The sequence below is a fragment of the Odocoileus virginianus genome, chromosome 32 (assembly GCF_023699985.2).
Source record: "Odocoileus virginianus isolate 20LAN1187 ecotype Illinois chromosome 32, Ovbor_1.2, whole genome shotgun sequence".
NCBI classification, from domain to species: Eukaryota; Metazoa; Chordata; class Mammalia; order Artiodactyla; family Cervidae; genus Odocoileus; species Odocoileus virginianus.
In genome coordinates this window covers 29,363,517-29,380,366 of record NC_069705.1, presented here as the reverse complement: position 1 = coordinate 29,380,366, position 16,850 = coordinate 29,363,517, and the positions used below count along the sequence as shown (strand labels likewise).

Below are 16,850 nucleotides of genomic sequence, written 5' to 3'. Positions count from 1 at the left end.
GACATCACTTCCTGTTAACACATGAGACCAACCTTATTTTTAATGCCTGTATAATCAGTTGAGGAATTTTAAACTATATATATCATGTATATCTGTGTGTATATATTTTTTGTAATGTGGGCTTCCAGGTGGCACATAGGTAAACCATCTACCTGCCAACACAGGAGATGTAGGAGATCTGGGTTTGATCCCTGAGTCAGGAAGATCCCCTGGAGGAGGAAATAGCAACCCACTCCAGTATTCTTGCCTGGGAAATTCCATGGACGGAGGAGTCTGGTGGGCTATAGTCCATGGAGTCACAAAGAGTCAGATACAACTGAATGACTGAGCGCAAGCATTCTATAATGTAACAATTATATTTTGTAAAATACAACATAATTCACGCTAAGGTGTGATACCATTTTGATGTTTAAACATTGCTAATTGCATCGTTTTAAAAAGATAGGTACTTTAAAGGATTCATTTAATGTAGATAATTAAAATGTCTTTCAGAAATACATGATGAAACTCATTTTTATTGAGCATAAACTTTGGAGCCAAACTCCACGGGTTTCAGTTCCCGCTCTCCAGCTTACCTGTTTGTGGCCCTGGGCAGTTACTTGACTGCTTTTATCACAGTTTATTCATCTGTAAAGTGGGGATAATAGCGTTACCTCCCTCTTAGTGTTCCATGAGGATTAAATCAGTTAGTGTAAATTTCCTGGAACAGTGATTAGGATGGGGTAAGCCTCTCAGGAAGTGTTGCTTTCCCATGGCTGGAGTGGGACAGGTAAGCTAATCTGAACTTGGGACCATTCCTAAGACAGAAACATAAGACGGCACCCCCAGGCTTCCCATAGCAATTTTTGTGAATCTGTTTATTATATAATCTGTAAACCAGTATCTAGAGTTTTTGCTTATTCATTTAAAAAAATTCTTCTTGATTTTGACTAAACCCCTAATGTCATGTTTTAATTTTTTACAAGATACCTAAGGAAGTTTTTAAAAAATTTTAACAAGACACCTAAGGAAGCCTACCAGATGCAAGTCAAAATTAACAATGCTATTGAATATATTTGTGAATAGATTTAGTGGAAAGGACCTTTATTCAGTTAGTAAAGCATTTCCTTGCTTGTACTGTCGATGTCGTCAGGAAAAGTCTGTGTGGAACTAGGAGTTAGGTTAGGAGGAGGTGAGTGGTTACTGGGACATTCGTTAATTTCACCCAGCAGCCACTGCTTGCGTGTCTGTCCCTCGGGCACCACCCAGGTGCTGCGGTAACAGCGCCACACTGTCACGTCTCGGCTGGAGAGCCGGGTTATTGTCCTCGTGTGACGGGGAAGAGGTTGAAAAGTGGCGCAGGGTTGCTAGCTGGTGTCCCAGCAAAGGGAGCCCAGGAGCGGGCTCTCCCAGCCGGCGTTCCGACCTATGTGTCACGTCGTGGGTCCTAGGGACGCCACAGCCCAGCAGCCCACCACCCTGAGACTTCCTGGGAAGGGATGATAACAAACTGTACGAGGTGGCATTTCTGACAGACCTCCTTCTCGCAGATCACGTCCATGGATCTGGTTCTGGGCAGCGAGGCGGGCAGGTGTGTGGTCCTGAACTGGCAGGGAGGAGGCGGGGATGCCGCTTCTGCCCAGGAGGCCCTGCAGGCCTCGCGCTCGTTCAAACGAAGACCCAGGCTCCCCGACAGTGAGGTCCACTGGGACAGCATCGTGATCCAGGCGAGCACCATGTGAGTCGGGCCGCGGGCCGGTCGTGGAAGGTCATCTCACTTCTTTGAATACTTTGTTGTTGTTGTTTTTAGATCAGTTACTCAGCTAGCATTTTTTTCCCCGAAGGATCATTTCCAGAGTTCCAAACATTTCGGTCCATCTGCGACACGATCCCCCTGCCCTGACTAACGAAATGTACTGTTTGGTTGTGACCGTTCAATCCCACGAGAAGACCCCGATCAGAGACGTGAAGCTCACTGCTGGTTTAAAACCTGGTAAACTTTTCTTTTCAAAATTTCATCTGTGTTGATCTAACACAAAATAAGCATCACGGTATTAACTTCAGGAAATCTGTTTTTAAAAAATGGTTATGATCAAGTGCTCACTCTGCAGTGTTGATTTGCAGGACCACATTTGAATCTTCTGTATTTTTTATTTTATTTTATTTTTGAATCTTCTATATTTTTTAAATGTCAACATTTTGTACTTTCAGGACAGGATGCCAATTTAACTCAGAAAACGCATGTGACTCTTCATGGGACGGAACTGTGTGACGAGTCTTACCCGGCTCTGCTCACTGACATTCCCGTCGGGGACTTACACCCCGGGGAACAGGTGAGCTCAGCCAGCCGGGACTGGAGAGGAATGAGTTAGGTTGTAGTGTTAAACATGGAGTGGGTGTTAGACAGCTTTAGCGCATTTTAACAGCACATCCCGAGACTAAACAAGTCATCTAACTAATGCTCATTTTATACACATATTTCACATGTCTCAGGTCAGTTCAATCGGTCAGTCATGTCTGACTCTTTGCGACCCCTTGGACTGCATGCAGCACGCCAGGCCTCCCTGTCTATCACCAACTCCTGGAGCTTGCTCAAACTCATGTCCATTGAGTCGGTGATGCCATCCAATGTCATCCTCTGTCATCCCCTTCTCCTCCCACCTTCAATCTTTCCCAGCATTAGGGTCTTTTCAGATGAGTCAGTTCTTTGCATCAGGTGGCCAAAGGATTGGAGTTTCGGCTACAGCATCAGTCCTTCCAATGGATATTTGGGACTGAATTCCTTTAGAATTGACTGGTTTGATCTCCTTGCAGTTCAACAGACTCTCAAGTGTCTTCTCCAACACCATAGTTCAAAAGCATCAGTTCTTCAGCACCCAGCTTTCTTTATAGTCCCACTGTCACATCCATGCATGACTACTGGAAAAGTCATAGCTTTGACTAGATGGACCTTTGTTGACAGCTTTTTAATACACTGTCTAGGTTGCTGATAGCTTTTCTTCCAAGGAGCAAGTATCTTTTAATTTCATGGCTGCAGTCACCATCTGCAGTGATTTTGGAGCCCCAAAAAATGAAGCCTGTCACTGTTTCCACTGTTTCCCCATCTTTTTGCCATGAAGTGATGGGATCGGATGCCATGGTCTTAGTTTTCTGGATGCTGAGTTTTAAGCCAACTTTTTCACTCTCCTCTTTCACTTTCATCAAGAGGCTCTTTAGTTCCCCTTCGCTTTCTGCTATAAGGGTGGTGTCACATATTTAAATGTATAAAATATCTTCAGCAGTTTTTATACAAGGGATTTTATAACATGATCCTAATATAGGAAATCCATTGCATGGTAAAATAACTAAATAACATAAACTTTATAACTTCGTGAAAGAACCTTTCAGTCAACTTTTATTTCCAAAGCAAACACAGAGTTCACGAGAAGTTGAGAATGATAATAGAAAAAGAGATGGTCTGATAATGACCCCAGTCTTAGGCTGTGGCAGGAACAGCTACAAAAAAGTGTTCAGGTGTTTTCCCAGTTAGTGTAGTAAACTCTGGAAGGTGGGAGCATTATCCTAGAATATATATCAGGAGATAGTCTCTGTAATATTAATTAAAATACTTGTATGTTGTTGCAGCTGGAGAAAACGTTATACTTTCGCTGTGGAACAGTGGGCTCAAGAATGTTTCTTGTGTATGTTTCTTACCTGATCAATACAACTATTGAAGGAAAAGAAATTGTTTGCAAGTGTCACAAGGTACTTTTTTCATGGCGACTTTGAGAAATATCATATGTGGAGTGTTTTTCTGTTTGGTGTTATTTTAGTTAACCTGTGAAATGAGCAGCTTAGGTGATCATAGTGTCCTCCCAGCCCAACAGAGGAGGAGACCCAGAAATCTGGGGGTTTGTAGCTTGGTCACTGCAGAGAGTCTGGGCTCTGGGCTCTTTTAAAAAAAAGCCACTGGGAAGCAAAGATAAATAAAAGCCCATTGTTTTGTGAACAGACCCTTGCAGAGAGATGGAACAGGTGGGTTAAGAGTCCAGACTCCAGGGTCAGAGTCTGTTCAGCTTCTGCCTTTGTCACCTACTAGCTTTGTGGACCACCGCCCCACCGCCCCCCCGCACCGCCCATCTTAAAGCAGCAATAGTACTGACATCTGTTTTCTTGAGTTACTGTGAGCATTACAGTACATGTACAGTGATTATAAGGGCTTTCCAGGTGGCTCAGTGGCAAAGAATCCACCTGCCCATGCAGGGGACACAGAGTAGACCCCTGGGTCGGGAAGCTCCCCTAGAGGAAGAAATGGCAACCCACTGCAGTGCTCTTGCCTGGACCGTCTCATAGACCGAGAAGCCTGCCGGGCCACAGTTCACAAGGTTGCAAAAGTCAGACACGACTTAGCACACACGGTGATGCTATCACATCACATCATTGCTGTCATCATCATCCTCGTTCTAGTCACCTTGAGTCAGAGTGAAGTAAGGGACTCAGATAGAAAGAAGACCCAGATTCTATGCCTCATACCACTAGCTTCATGGCTTAAGGCCAATTGCTAAATCTTTAACTTTTGGTTCCTCATCTGTGAAATGGTGATGACGCCTGCCCTGCCCACTGTTGCTGGATCCTGCCATAAATAATGTATGAGAAAGCACTCTGCAGGGTGAACTGTTACACAGCCATAGATACCTTGTTAGAAATGTTAACTTGGACTCTCTACATAGGTTTTTACAAATATTGTCTAAGGGAAAGGTCCTAGTTTTGTCATGTTTAAGTTGGGATTATTTTTTGATCAGTAATTGATTTGTGTTCTGTAATTTTCTTTTGTTAAGACTAAGAAAAGCCATCGATGTGCCCTTTCCGTTTCCTTGCAGGATGAAACTGTAACAATAGAAACGGTCTTCCCATTTGATGTTGCAGTTAAATTTGTTTCTACAAAGGTATGTCCTGGGAAGCATATTGGAAATCACTTAGCTGATAGAAATTAACAGAAAAAAGGAACTGGGTCAGTGTACTTCCTGACAGACCTTTGTCTCCACCTGCAACAGTTCGAGCACTTGGAAAGGGTTTATGCGGACATCCCCTTCCTGCTCATGACCGACCTGCTGAGTGCCTCCCCCTGGGCCCTCACCATCGTCTCCAGTGAGCTGCAGCTTGCTCCCTCCATGACCCCCGTGGACCAGCTGGAGTCCCAGGTGGACAGAGGTGCGAGTGTGGCTCATCCCCCTTCACTAGCAGAAGACAGTGGGGGGACAGTTAGCATCATTTGCAGTTGACCTTGTTTTAAAGGATCGGATTCTTTGCATTGGAAGGCGAATTCTTAACCACTGGACCACCAGGGAAGTCCCAAGGATCGGATTCTTGATACTCAAAAATGTACTTGAAAATATAGTTCTTTTTCCTGTTTGGATTTTTAATAGAATGATTTTTTCTAATTTGTTTTTAATTGATGTTTACTGCTGTTTATAGTTTGAAAAGGGAAAAGGTATTTATCAAAGAAACTTTGGAAAATAGAAAAGTAGACAAATTTTCTAAATCATCCAACTAAAACAGTTTATAGAAGAGATAATACCTTTCTGGTTCAGGGTACCTTAGGCTTTCTTGTATTTCTTAAAAGGAATAAAAACTAGTTTGAATGTTAGCCCAAGCAAAATTGTGCTCAACTGGATTATAAGGGCAAATATTGTGAGGGAAAAAAATCACGATATAGTCTTAAGACCAAATATGTGTGTAGGTTGCTCAGTCGTGTCGGACTGTTTGCGACCCCATGGACTGTAGCCCGCCAGGCTCCTCTGTCCATGGAATTCTCCAGGCAAGAATACTGGAGTGGATAGCCATGCCTTTTGCCATGGGATTGTCCCGACCCAGGGATCCAGCCTGGGTCTCCTGCATTTCAGGTAGATTCTTTACCATCTGAACCAGCAGGGAAGCCCAAGACCAAATATAAGCAGGTTATTTTAGTTGCTCTGGTTGCCTGTCTTCCTTGAAAAAGTCATTTAACTTCTCCAAGTCTCTATAGATGATATACAAAAAATTGATAAGGTGTCCTTTTTTTGGTTACATTACGTGGATATAAAGCCCTCTGTTTATAGATGAGATGGTTGTGGATTATAAAGTCTCTGTCTTGCAGTTGTCTTGCAGACTGGAGAGAGCGCCAGTGAGTGCTTCTGTCTCCGATGCCCGTCGATTGGAAATGTTGAAGGCGGAGTAGCAACCGGGCATTATATTATCTCCTGGAAGAGGTAAGTCTGTGTCTGCCCTGCCTTTTCTCCATTATTTGCGTCATTCTCGTGCCTGTATTGTGCGTCACTGTCAGTTATAGTTGAGAGCTTCTGCCAGCCTGTAGAACAGGCTAGAAGCTACATGCTGCCACTGACCATTTGTCAAAAACACACAGATTAATAAGGATAACTTTCGTTCGTGTTTGTTACAGTTTGTGATCTATATACTGACTAGATTTTAGCCAAATTCTGATGACAGGACCAGTAAAAGCCTTAGGAGAAACTGCCCTCATTTGCAGTCAGTAGGACTGTTTGCACAGAAAACCCAAGGGGATCAACAGATTATGAGAATTATAGTTTCAGCAAGACTGCTATGGATATAGCATCAGTATACAAAAATCAGTTGGATTTCTATATATCAATAATAAACCTCAAGGCAAAGTACTTATAAAACAGGTATCATTTATGTAATAGCAAAATGATGAGAAACATATCTAGTAGAAGATATATATTACCTTTATGGAAAAAATTATAAAAATGTAAAACATTCAAGGAAGACCTAAAGAAATGGGAGAGGTACAAAGTAGTCTCTGATAAGACTTGGATAAGATTTAATATTATAAATTGTCTGTAGATTCAGTGCAATTTCCTTCAGGATCTCAGCAGCTTGTTTTGTTTCTGTGGAATTTGACACTCTCAGATCTAAAATTTGTATAGAAAGGTCAAATGTCAGTAATGGTCAGAATTTCTTAGCAGAGGTACAGCTAGGCAAGAGCACTTAGCCATTCAGATTCTAAGACTTTTTATAAAGCTACAGTGGTCATCACTATGATGTGGGCTCAGGGAGAAGTATAAATAAACCAGTGGAACAGAAGAGCGCGTCTAGAAATTGTTCCACCGATCACATAGAGAAATGACGTTTCATAGCAGTAGCATTGTTATCACTGGGGGAGGGATGAACTGTTTTATAATTGGTGGTAAACAACTGAGTATTGACTTGGGGAGAAGATGGGATATTTGTGTGTGCATTGTATATGAAAATTAATTTCAGATTTATTGAAGTTCTAATTGTAAAAAGCAAAACTTTACTACTTTTAGGAGAAAAATAAGAGTCATTTTATGACTTTGGTGTAGGGAAGAATTTCTTTAAATAAGACACTAGAAGTATGAGCCTCTAAAATTGATGAATTCGATTTCTTAAAATTAAGTTTTTCAGTTCATTAGAAAATGCCATGAAGAATGTGAAAAGATAGTACAAAGTGGGGAAAGCTACGTACAACATCTGAAATGAACAAAGGATTCGAGTTCAGATCAGGAACTTTTTCAGATCGTTAAAAAGAAACATCTAAACCGAAAGTTGAGAAAAATACTTGAGTAGGCATGGTGATCAGGAGAAGCTCAATGGTCAGTAAACACAGGAGAAAGAAGGTCAGCCTTACAAGTAATCTGAGATTTGTGTACTCCCACTACTTGGCAAAAATAAAGAGGTTTAACAATGCAAAGTTTGTCACGAGGGGAAGGAAAATTAGAATGCTGCTCTGGAAATCTGTTTGGCAATACCTGGTAAGCTGATGACTATACCATGCAATCCTGGAAAAGATTCAAACATACAGGAAGGGGACATGGGTGGGAATGTTCATAGCAGCACTGTTTATAATGAAAAATTGGAAACAACCTAAATGCCCACCAACAGGAAGTTAGGTAAATTGTGGCACAGTTGTACAGTGGAGTATTATATATCAGTAAAAATGAAGGAACCAGAGCTACAGCTGTCAGCCTGTTAATGTTAAATGAAACAACGCAACTGCATATGTTCAGGACATGAACAAATTGTGCAGAATTGGAAAACATGTAAAACATATGCTTCCTAGGCTGTATGTATAATTTGGAAAAGCATAAAGAAATAACCCAGGAATAATGGATGCCAAATTCAAGCTAGTAGGTACTTTTGGAGCGGAGGGTTGGGGTGGGGTCCAAGCAGGAATGGGTCCATGAGAAGCTTTAGCCCTGTTGTTATGTTCTCTTAGACTAGGAGGTGGATACATGGCATTTCATGTGTTATTTTCTTGTGTGGCTTAATTATAAATCTTAAAACTAAGTATTAAAAATAAGAAAGAAAAAATAATATTCTTAAAAAAAATTAGCTTGTCTTTCTTTCCACACTCCTGAACTTACCATGTTAATGTTTAGCTCAATTCACATTCTACTGTAGGCGTTAAAACAGTGTTTTGAAGGCACTGTTTGGTTGACTCTCTCGTGTCACCGTAATACCGTAAAGATGCATCTGTCTTAAGAGTGAGGGGTTGGCTGTGTTTGCCCGTGGCGTTTGCTCAGTAGTGTTTTGCGCTTTTGAAACAGTGCCACCTGTTTCAGCAGGTGCCACCTCTGCACACAGGCTCTTCCCACGGGTTGTCAGAGAGTTGCCAGCCGCCCCGTGGGTCCCACCCTGACTGTCCTGCAGGGAAAGTAGCCGACCGTTTCACAGCGCTACTCACTGTATCTCAGTGGTGTTGGAATGCCACTGTGTCGGCTGACAGTGAAGTATTTTTCGGTCTTCAGTCGCTCCTGCACGCCCCCAGCGCCGTCACAGCAGCGCGTGTCCAGTGGCCTGGCCCCTCCGGGGACGGTCCCCAGTGTGAGGAGGCGGCGTGTCGTCACCTGACACCACCCTGCTGCAGACTGAGGCCGTTTTGCTACCGGAACGCTGGGTTAGATGGTGTGCTGTGTGGTGCAGTTGACTTACGTTCTGACGCGAGTCCTGACTTCATCACTGAGACCAAACAGTAGCTCGCTCTTTGGAAGTTCTCAAAAGTGGGATTGGAAAAGCTCCTGCTTCACAAACTCCTTCCATTAACCCTTTAGAAAAGGGGTCATTTGTGTTTGCTTTGTAGTGAGTTGGTGAATACCCATGTTCCCTGGTTTTGACGCATTTACTTCTTGCATGAAACGTGGACTTAAGTGGCTTCTCTTCTGCTGTAGGACTTCAGCCATGGACAGCGTCCCCATCATCAGCACCATCATCACCCTGCCCCACGTGATCGTGGAAAACATCCCTCTCCACGTGAACGCAGGTGACCCCACTCACATTTTATTTGAGCTAACAAATCCAATGAGAATATTTATTTTAGCTTCTAAGATTTTTTTTTCTAACTTTCCCCGTTACAAGAAATGCCTACTATTTACAAAAAGGAGATTGTGGCCAGTCCTGTTTTATATATACCTCTACACACCCCTCCTGCCCTCATCATTTGGAAGCAAGTGCCTTGATGTTATTTCATCTATAGAGATTTCAGTATGCATCTTTAACGTCACTGGCTATTTTTCTAAACATAATCACAGAGTCATTTTGATAACTTTAAAAATTAGTAATAATTTTGCATTATGATCAAATTCCTGTGTTGAGATTTCCCTAGCTGACTCTGAATGTTCTTCATAGTTTGTTACAAGGCCTTTGCATTGCTGTGATTGGCTTCTGGTGATTAGACTCTTAAAATCGCTAGGCAGGCAGGCAGCCTCTCCCCTACTGCACTGCCCCTACCCCGCCACCAACGCCTCTACCACCTTCACCTCCCCCCTCGTTTCCTTGATGTTCATTTGTTGCAGAAACTGTCCTTCTCCTGTAAAGCTGCTTACAGTCTGGATTTGCTGACTTGCATTGTGTCATTTTTAAGTATTTCTCTGCCCCTATAAATTAGTAGCTAGATCTGTGCATGTGTGTGCTCAGTCATGTCTTCATGACCCCATGGACTGTAGCCTGCCAGGCTCCTCTGTCCATGGGATTTCCCAGGCAAGAATGCCGGAGCAGGTTGCCATTTCCTCTTCCAGGGGATCTTCCCAACCCAGGAATCAAACCTGTGTCTCCTGCATTGCAGGCATATTCTTTACCACTGTGCCACCTGGGAATCCCAGTTAGATCTCTAGTCTTGATCAAATTCAGGTTAAAGGTTTTGACAAAAATACATCATAGTTTCCACCAAGGGACCCATAATGTCTGTCATCCCTTCTCGAGCCATTATTGATGTTTAGGGAAATTTTTTTGTAGGCTGAAGAAATTATTCCTAAAAGGTAATTCAGCTCTTGGTAGCCGAGACCCTTTCTGAGCCAAATCAGTTGTAGAAGGATTTTGATTCTTCTTAGCCTGCTTTATCATAGCCCTGTGGCTGTTTTCCAATCAGAGAATTTAACAACAATGCGGTGCTTTCATTAATTTAAACAACTCCATGCCTATGGAATGAAATTCATTTACAAAAGGAACCCATGAGTGGTGAGCTTTGTTGTTTTTTTTTAACCAAGAGAAATGTCACCTCTTCAGATCTGCCGTCGTTCGGGCGTGTCAGAGAGTCGCTACCTGTCAGGTATCACCTGCAGAATAAGACGGACTTAGTTCAAGACGTGGAGATTTCCGTGGAGCCCAGCGATGCCTTCATGTTCTCAGGGCTTAAACAGGTACAGGTTGTATCTGACGGGGTTGCTTGTGAAGACACAGGAGTGTGGCCAGAAAGTGGAGAGCTATCAGAAATGAATTGATAAGTTTGACTGTGGTCCCTCTTGTTTTGATAGTGGTGAATCTTAAGTCACTTTTGAAGATTAATTACAACTTGCTGTAGAAGTGGGTTAAATGGGCCACCCTTTCCATATTGAGATCACATATAGAGGTTCTTTCTCCATATAAAATAAGAGTTCACAAATCCTTGGACAATAATAGAATCCCTGAAAATTTTTAAATATTCCTTTTATTGCTAAGGAGTTTGTGCATGTATCTTTTAATCTGAGACCTTTTGAAGTATAACTGCACAGATTAAAAGCCTAATTCGCTTCTAAACTATCGGTATAATTTTTTAGAGATTTTGATCCTGCATAGAATATCTGTGTTACGTGTAGGCACAATTTTGTATCTACATAGAAAAATTCATGATTCAGATGTTTTGCTTCATCTGTTCATCTCAGAGGTGGAAAAGTTCATCAGATTTTTGGGTGGAACATACTCCCAGGCAAAACCATGTTTTCAGTAAGAATACTGTCCTCCTGTGTCAACGTGGCAACAGAGACACACCTCCGTGGTCAGCACATGCCTTTTATTATTAATAATGAGGGTGTAATTAGAGCGCAAACTTGTAATAACACCAAGTAGTATTCACCCTGAGTCAGCCATCTGGCTGGCATGTCCTGAGTGCGGTGCTTGCTGTTAAATGAGTGTAGAATTACACGTGAAGTCTACAATAAGTCTGTACATGGATAGAGATTTATAATATTACCATATACCAAGTATAATGTTGGCTGTAATATGTTGGTTCACACACACATATATTATCTCTGACTCATCACATACCTTTATGTACTCGCAAATAAGTAAGCTTTTCTTGATTGTCCTGATCTCTTTCACGTATTGACTTAAAAATAATTAAAGTACCGAAAATCTTACCAGGTGGTGCTCTTTCCTGAAGTACAAACATCTTTTTTTCGCCCTGAAGTTACTTACCTTACCAGAAGTGTAAAATCCCTGAGACAAAACACAGGAAACAACCAGCTCCTCTCATGTCGATGTAATGTTTACAGAGATGCCCTTTTCCACGTTATCCCATCGCGCACTGTGGCTGTAACCTGCCTGGTCTGAGACACAGGAAGAGCTGAGCTCTGTAGTGTTTGCGTTGTTAAGCCAGTACAGATTGCCTTCTGCATGTTGGTAGAAGCTGAGAAACCGTGCGCATGTCTGCATTACATGTTCCCTGCGTGGTTCTGGCCTCATTAATTCAGCCCTACATTTCGGGGTCTGTCTGGAAGATGTATGAATAGGAGAGGGTGCAAATGTTTCTCCAGAAAGACTTAAGTGTCTGATCATTTGCCAGAATTCAACCGGTAACAGCATGTAGCTGTTGCAAGTTTATTTGATACATGGATTTGCTTATCTTTTTCTGTCACTTCTGTGATTTAGATTCGATTACGTATCCTCCCCGGCACGGAACAGGAGATGTTATATAACTTCTACCCTCTGATGGCTGGGTACCAGCAGCTGCCGTCTCTCAACATCAACTTGCTCAGGTTTCCCAACTTCACAAATCAACTGCTCAGGCGCTTCATCCCAACCACTATTTTTGTAAAGGTGAGGCTTAGACATTTTCTGCTTTTTATTGTCTTGGAAACAAAGGCAAGTAGATGTTTTTTCACATCAGTCAGTTCAGTCGCTCAGTTGTGTCCGATTCTTTGTGACCCCATGGACTGCAGCACGCCAGGCTTCCCTGTCCATCACCAACTTCTGGAGCTTGCTCAAACTCATATCCATCGAGTCAGTGATGCCATGCAACCATCTCATCCTTTGTCGTCCCCTTCTCTTCCCACCTTCAATCTTTCCCGGGATCAGGGTCTTTTCAAATGGGTTGGTTCTTCTCATCAGGTGGCCAAAGTATTGGAGTTTCAGCTTCAGCATCAGTCCTTCCAATGAATATTCAGGACTGATTTCCTTTAGGATGGACTGATTGGATCTCCTTGCAGTCCAAGAGACTCTCAAGAGTCTTCTCCAACACCACAGTTTTTTCACGTAAACTTCACTAAATAGTATTTGAGACTAACAATGTTAGCATTTTGTTACTACATAAATTCGGCAATATTGCTATTTGTTTCTTATTAAGTTATTATCAATTTTTTATTTTCTGTTTTATAGGTTTTTTTTAGATCTAATTTTAAAGATTTTTATTCCTTTGGGCAAATTAAGATTTATCTTGATGGCATCCTTAAACATGTGTTTCCTTTGGCTTAGTAAAATATATTTCTATTTTTGTTTTTCTTTTAAAATTATTTTATTTTATTTTATAATTTATTTTTTAATCAAAATGGATTAATTTTCTGAATAAAATCCCTGAACTTTTCTGATTCTAATAACTCTGTAATGCTACTGGATTTGGATCTTTTCTAAAAATGATCACCAGTCAGAAACTATACTCTGGTTTAATGTTTTGATTTTTTTAAACAGGGATATGATTTCCAGGTTCCTGTTGTTTGATTGACCTAGTCTTTCATTCATTCCATTCCTGCATTGAGCTTCAGTTGCCTTACTCACACATGCATGCATGTGTATCTACATGTATGAAACCTCCCAGCAACAGAACAGAGCAGGAGAGCCCCTTCACTGCCTCAGGGAACCCCCAGAATCGTCTGCTTAAATCACAGCCGCCGACCTGTGGTGCTGCGGTTCTAACGCTGGTCTATTGCCTCTCCTGCTCTCTTTCTGCTAAAGTCCGTCAGCATAATAAGGTCATTTGCAGGAATCTCATTCTTTTAACTACTTGATGACTCTCTGGGGTGTCGCTGACTTGTCAGAAACTTTACACCTAAAAGCAGTCACGATATCTTTTATTCACTCCCAGCTGTTCCTCTTCCGATGTCATGTTTCAAATTTTTTCAGTCAGTGAGCTTCGAGAAAGGGGCATTCTGTGCTTATCCGCCACTTCAGTCCTCGCAGTCTTTGTAGCTACTCACCGTAGAGTTCATGATGCATCACTCTTTCCCAAACAGGAGAAGGGGAGCCCTTGAATCCCAAGGAGCTTGCTGGCAGCTCAGGTTTGTGGCCCGCTTGGAGCCCGGGACACAGGCTGAGCACGAGAGGGAGGCTAAAGCTTTCCCACTCGAGCGGGAGCGGGGGCTAGGCGCCCTGTCGCACGCGGTACACTGCCGGGTGGGTGGCGGCTGCAGGTTAGGGGGCGAGGGGACTCCACGGGCAGAGGATGTGATGCGCTGGTGAGCTTGCTGCTAGGAACAGGGAGCGGGCCGCACAGAAGCTGTGAGGTCGCCATCCCCAGGCTCCCGTGGCGAGAGAACGTGGGGGGAATGAGACAGATGGGAACTTGCACACGTTTATTCTGTGTCCGTGAAACAGTTCCAAGTACTTGCAGACCCTCTCCAGTTAACAGCGCTTCTGTGGTCATTCTTACCGTGCACACCCTCCTTGTTTTCCCCTCCGAAGCCACAGGGCCGGCTCATGGACGACGCCTCCATTGCGGCCGCGTGAGATTCAGGATGGGCCTCAGCTATTCTCATGGAGAAACTGGACAGAACTGTGTGATTGTTTCCTGGTGAGCTGTACTTGATCATGGTACAGGTTAATCTTCTCTACTTTTTAACGGATGTTACACCAACTCTTCAGAGGAAGTCATGCTAAAATATTAGGAAAATCTCTTTTCTAGTTTGACTAATAAATATTTGAAATCTGTCAGAGTGATGTGAAAGGGTGTTAGCCCTTTGTTTTTGTTGAAAGTTGTCTTATGGACACGGGCATCTTCACAGTAAGGGGGTTTGTATGTGCAGTAGCCGAGGAAAGTTAAGTCTCTGAAATATGCCTGGACAAGGGGAGCCATGCACCAGTGTCTAGAAAGCTTGGAATCCCCGTGGGTGTCTTTGAGAGCTGGCTAAACCAGAAATAGAATAGAATAAATCTGTTCTCATGCATCTAATGTGTGCTCAGAGTCCATACACAGGAACAAGAAAGCAGTCACGTGACTGACAGAGAAAACTTCGAAAAAGTTTTAATGAAAGCAATGTAAGATGTCTAAGAAAAAATAACCTTTGCTTACCATCAAAACATTTCAGATAGGTTCCGCTTGCTTGATTCATTTACGAAGCAGGTACGTCAACAAGATCCTCACCTGTCAGGATCTGAACTGCAAGATGCTAAACATAATCTCCTAAACTGAAAGTTTTAGAGAAAGATGCATGGTCTAAATCTAAAGGTCTACAGCTTTTAGTTATGTCATGCAGGTTGAAAAGAACTGTTTAAAACTTTTGAAAATTCATGTACATAAAAAAAACATTGTGAAAATCCTCTGTTAAAATATCTTAATTTAAAACTCCCCCATTATCCAGAAATTTTTATTATTTAAAAGCACAGGAGTTGTAAAAAGGAAAAGAATGATGTAAATAAATAGCTTTCTCTTTCAGACCTGCTTGTATGTGTCTTTTATTTATTTTGAGCTGCTTGGATAGCTGCTCTGTGGAGCGGCTTTTGCTGGGAAACACCGTTGCAGGGGTGTGTGTGGTGGGGGTGTGTTGTGCAGCCAGGGGCTGTGATGGGCTGGGGGAATCTGAGCTCCCTGCCGTCCCCGCTGCTCACGGGGAGACCACGGGAGCTTGTCGGATTGTCCCAGGGCCAAGGCCCAGGTCTGGTGGCTTTGTTCACGTTGCCCTTTGTGTGTCTCGTCTTCTCACCTGGGAGACATGGATGATGTGATGATAATACCCTCTGAGACGCATGTTATGAGGATGATAAAAATTAAAAACACAGAGGGACTGTAAACAAAAATGCCATGAAGTAATGTTTTCTCTGTGCTCTTTTATTTTATATCCTACTCTGTTTTGTTAAAAGATGTTCCTGGTATAACGAATTGATTTCATGACTCACTAACAGGATGTAACCTGCCGTTTGAAAAATCACAGGTGTGTCTGACGCCGTACTCACATAATAAACGTCTCCTGTGTGTACACCGCCATTGTCAGACACGAAGTATCCAGGGCGTGTTAGGACACGTGGCTCTCCAGCATCCACTTTAGCATCACTAGCCTTGATGTCAGTGTGATCTCTGTGAGTGCAAATACACCACATAAACCGGCCTGTGCTTTCCCTCAGCAGCGTAATCCTTTCTCAACCAGGAATCCTCCCAAGTTGTTCATTTTACTGCAAATGTATTCCATTTACTTATTTACTTATTACAGCAAATTTTAATTCAGAAATACATGAAATAGTGATCTTGCCTGGGTTCCCCAAACAGAGCTATCACAGCATTGCAGGAGCCGTTGACTCAGTGAGGTTACAAGTGCCCAGAAGGACCATAGACCCTTCCGCTTGGAGCCTCTGTGCTTCAGCCACAGCCCCTCTGTCCCTCCTGAGAGGCTCCTGTCTCCTCTCTGAGTCCTGTGTCACCATATGGGTCTCACTATTATCCTTACCAGTACTACGCACCACTCCGGGGGACCCATTTTTAAATAAAGCATTTAAAACTTGGGCTTTGGGGGAGTGACTGAAGTTTGCTTTCTGATTCTTGAAGGAAAGCACTGGTTTTTAATCAGTGTGGCGCGTTACCAAGAGGATGGGGACGGTGCTGTCTTTGGAATAAAAATAATTTCGAGTTTGCTTCATTTTATATTTTTATGATCCTAAAATTACAACTTCAACTCAGCTTTCCTCATAAAGTGTTAGGTTCCTTATCTTTGAATTCTTCTTTTTAAGGGACTGTATAGTTCATGGCTCTTAGATTTTTTTATTTTTTTAATGTCTTCACCTTACTTGAAAAAAAGATTCTTTTGTTCTCATTCCGTCATTTCTTTCAAGGCCCGTTCATAACTCCACCCAAGAATATGAAAAGCCTGTCTTCTTGATGTTGTCCCTAACAATAGCTCTAAAGAGTTCTGAGCTGGAATTTCCACATTGGCATTACAAAGAAAGAGGGGGTGCTTTCAAGGAAAAACCAAGTGGGAAAGTTAAACTCACTCTTTTAATGAGGAGGGTCTATGTAGTTTCCACATGTACCTTTCTGAAGCTTCCTCTCTTGACCTAAAACCCCAGAAAAGGCACCCAAAGTGTCCCAACTCCTAGTACTTTTTACACTAGGTAAAAAAAAAAAAAAAAAATGCAGAAGATGGATTGTGTTATTTACTGGTTGAGAGAATGGATGATAACGG

General features: G+C 42.5%; 1 protein-coding gene across 2 annotated transcripts in view; it reads left to right on the top strand.

Annotated features, from left to right (window-relative positions):
• TRAPPC11 (trafficking protein particle complex subunit 11) overlaps nt 1-15,112 on the top strand; it is a 37,269-nt gene extending 22,157 nt beyond the window's left edge. Inside the window, exons 20-30 of one of the 2 annotated variants that reach the window (XM_070460090.1) lie at nt 1,530-1,717; nt 1,824-1,972; nt 2,191-2,312; nt 3,604-3,723; nt 4,839-4,904; nt 5,013-5,169; nt 6,095-6,206; nt 9,165-9,256; nt 10,498-10,631; nt 12,118-12,285; nt 14,149-15,112. In XM_070460090.1, coding sequence (XP_070316191.1) covers nt 1,530-1,717; nt 1,824-1,972; nt 2,191-2,312; nt 3,604-3,723; nt 4,839-4,904; nt 5,013-5,169; nt 6,095-6,206; nt 9,165-9,256; nt 10,498-10,631; nt 12,118-12,285; nt 14,149-14,187 — 1,347 coding nt within the window. In that variant the 3' untranslated portion in view covers nt 14,188-15,112. Of the gene's footprint in view, nt 1-1,529; nt 1,718-1,823; nt 1,973-2,190; nt 2,313-3,603; nt 3,724-4,838; nt 4,905-5,012; nt 5,170-6,094; nt 6,207-9,164; nt 9,257-10,497; nt 10,632-12,117; nt 12,286-14,142 lie in introns of both variants that reach the window. The other variant, XM_020876533.2, reaches the window with a different exon arrangement.
• The last annotated feature ends 1,738 nt before the right edge of the window (nt 15,113-16,850 follow it).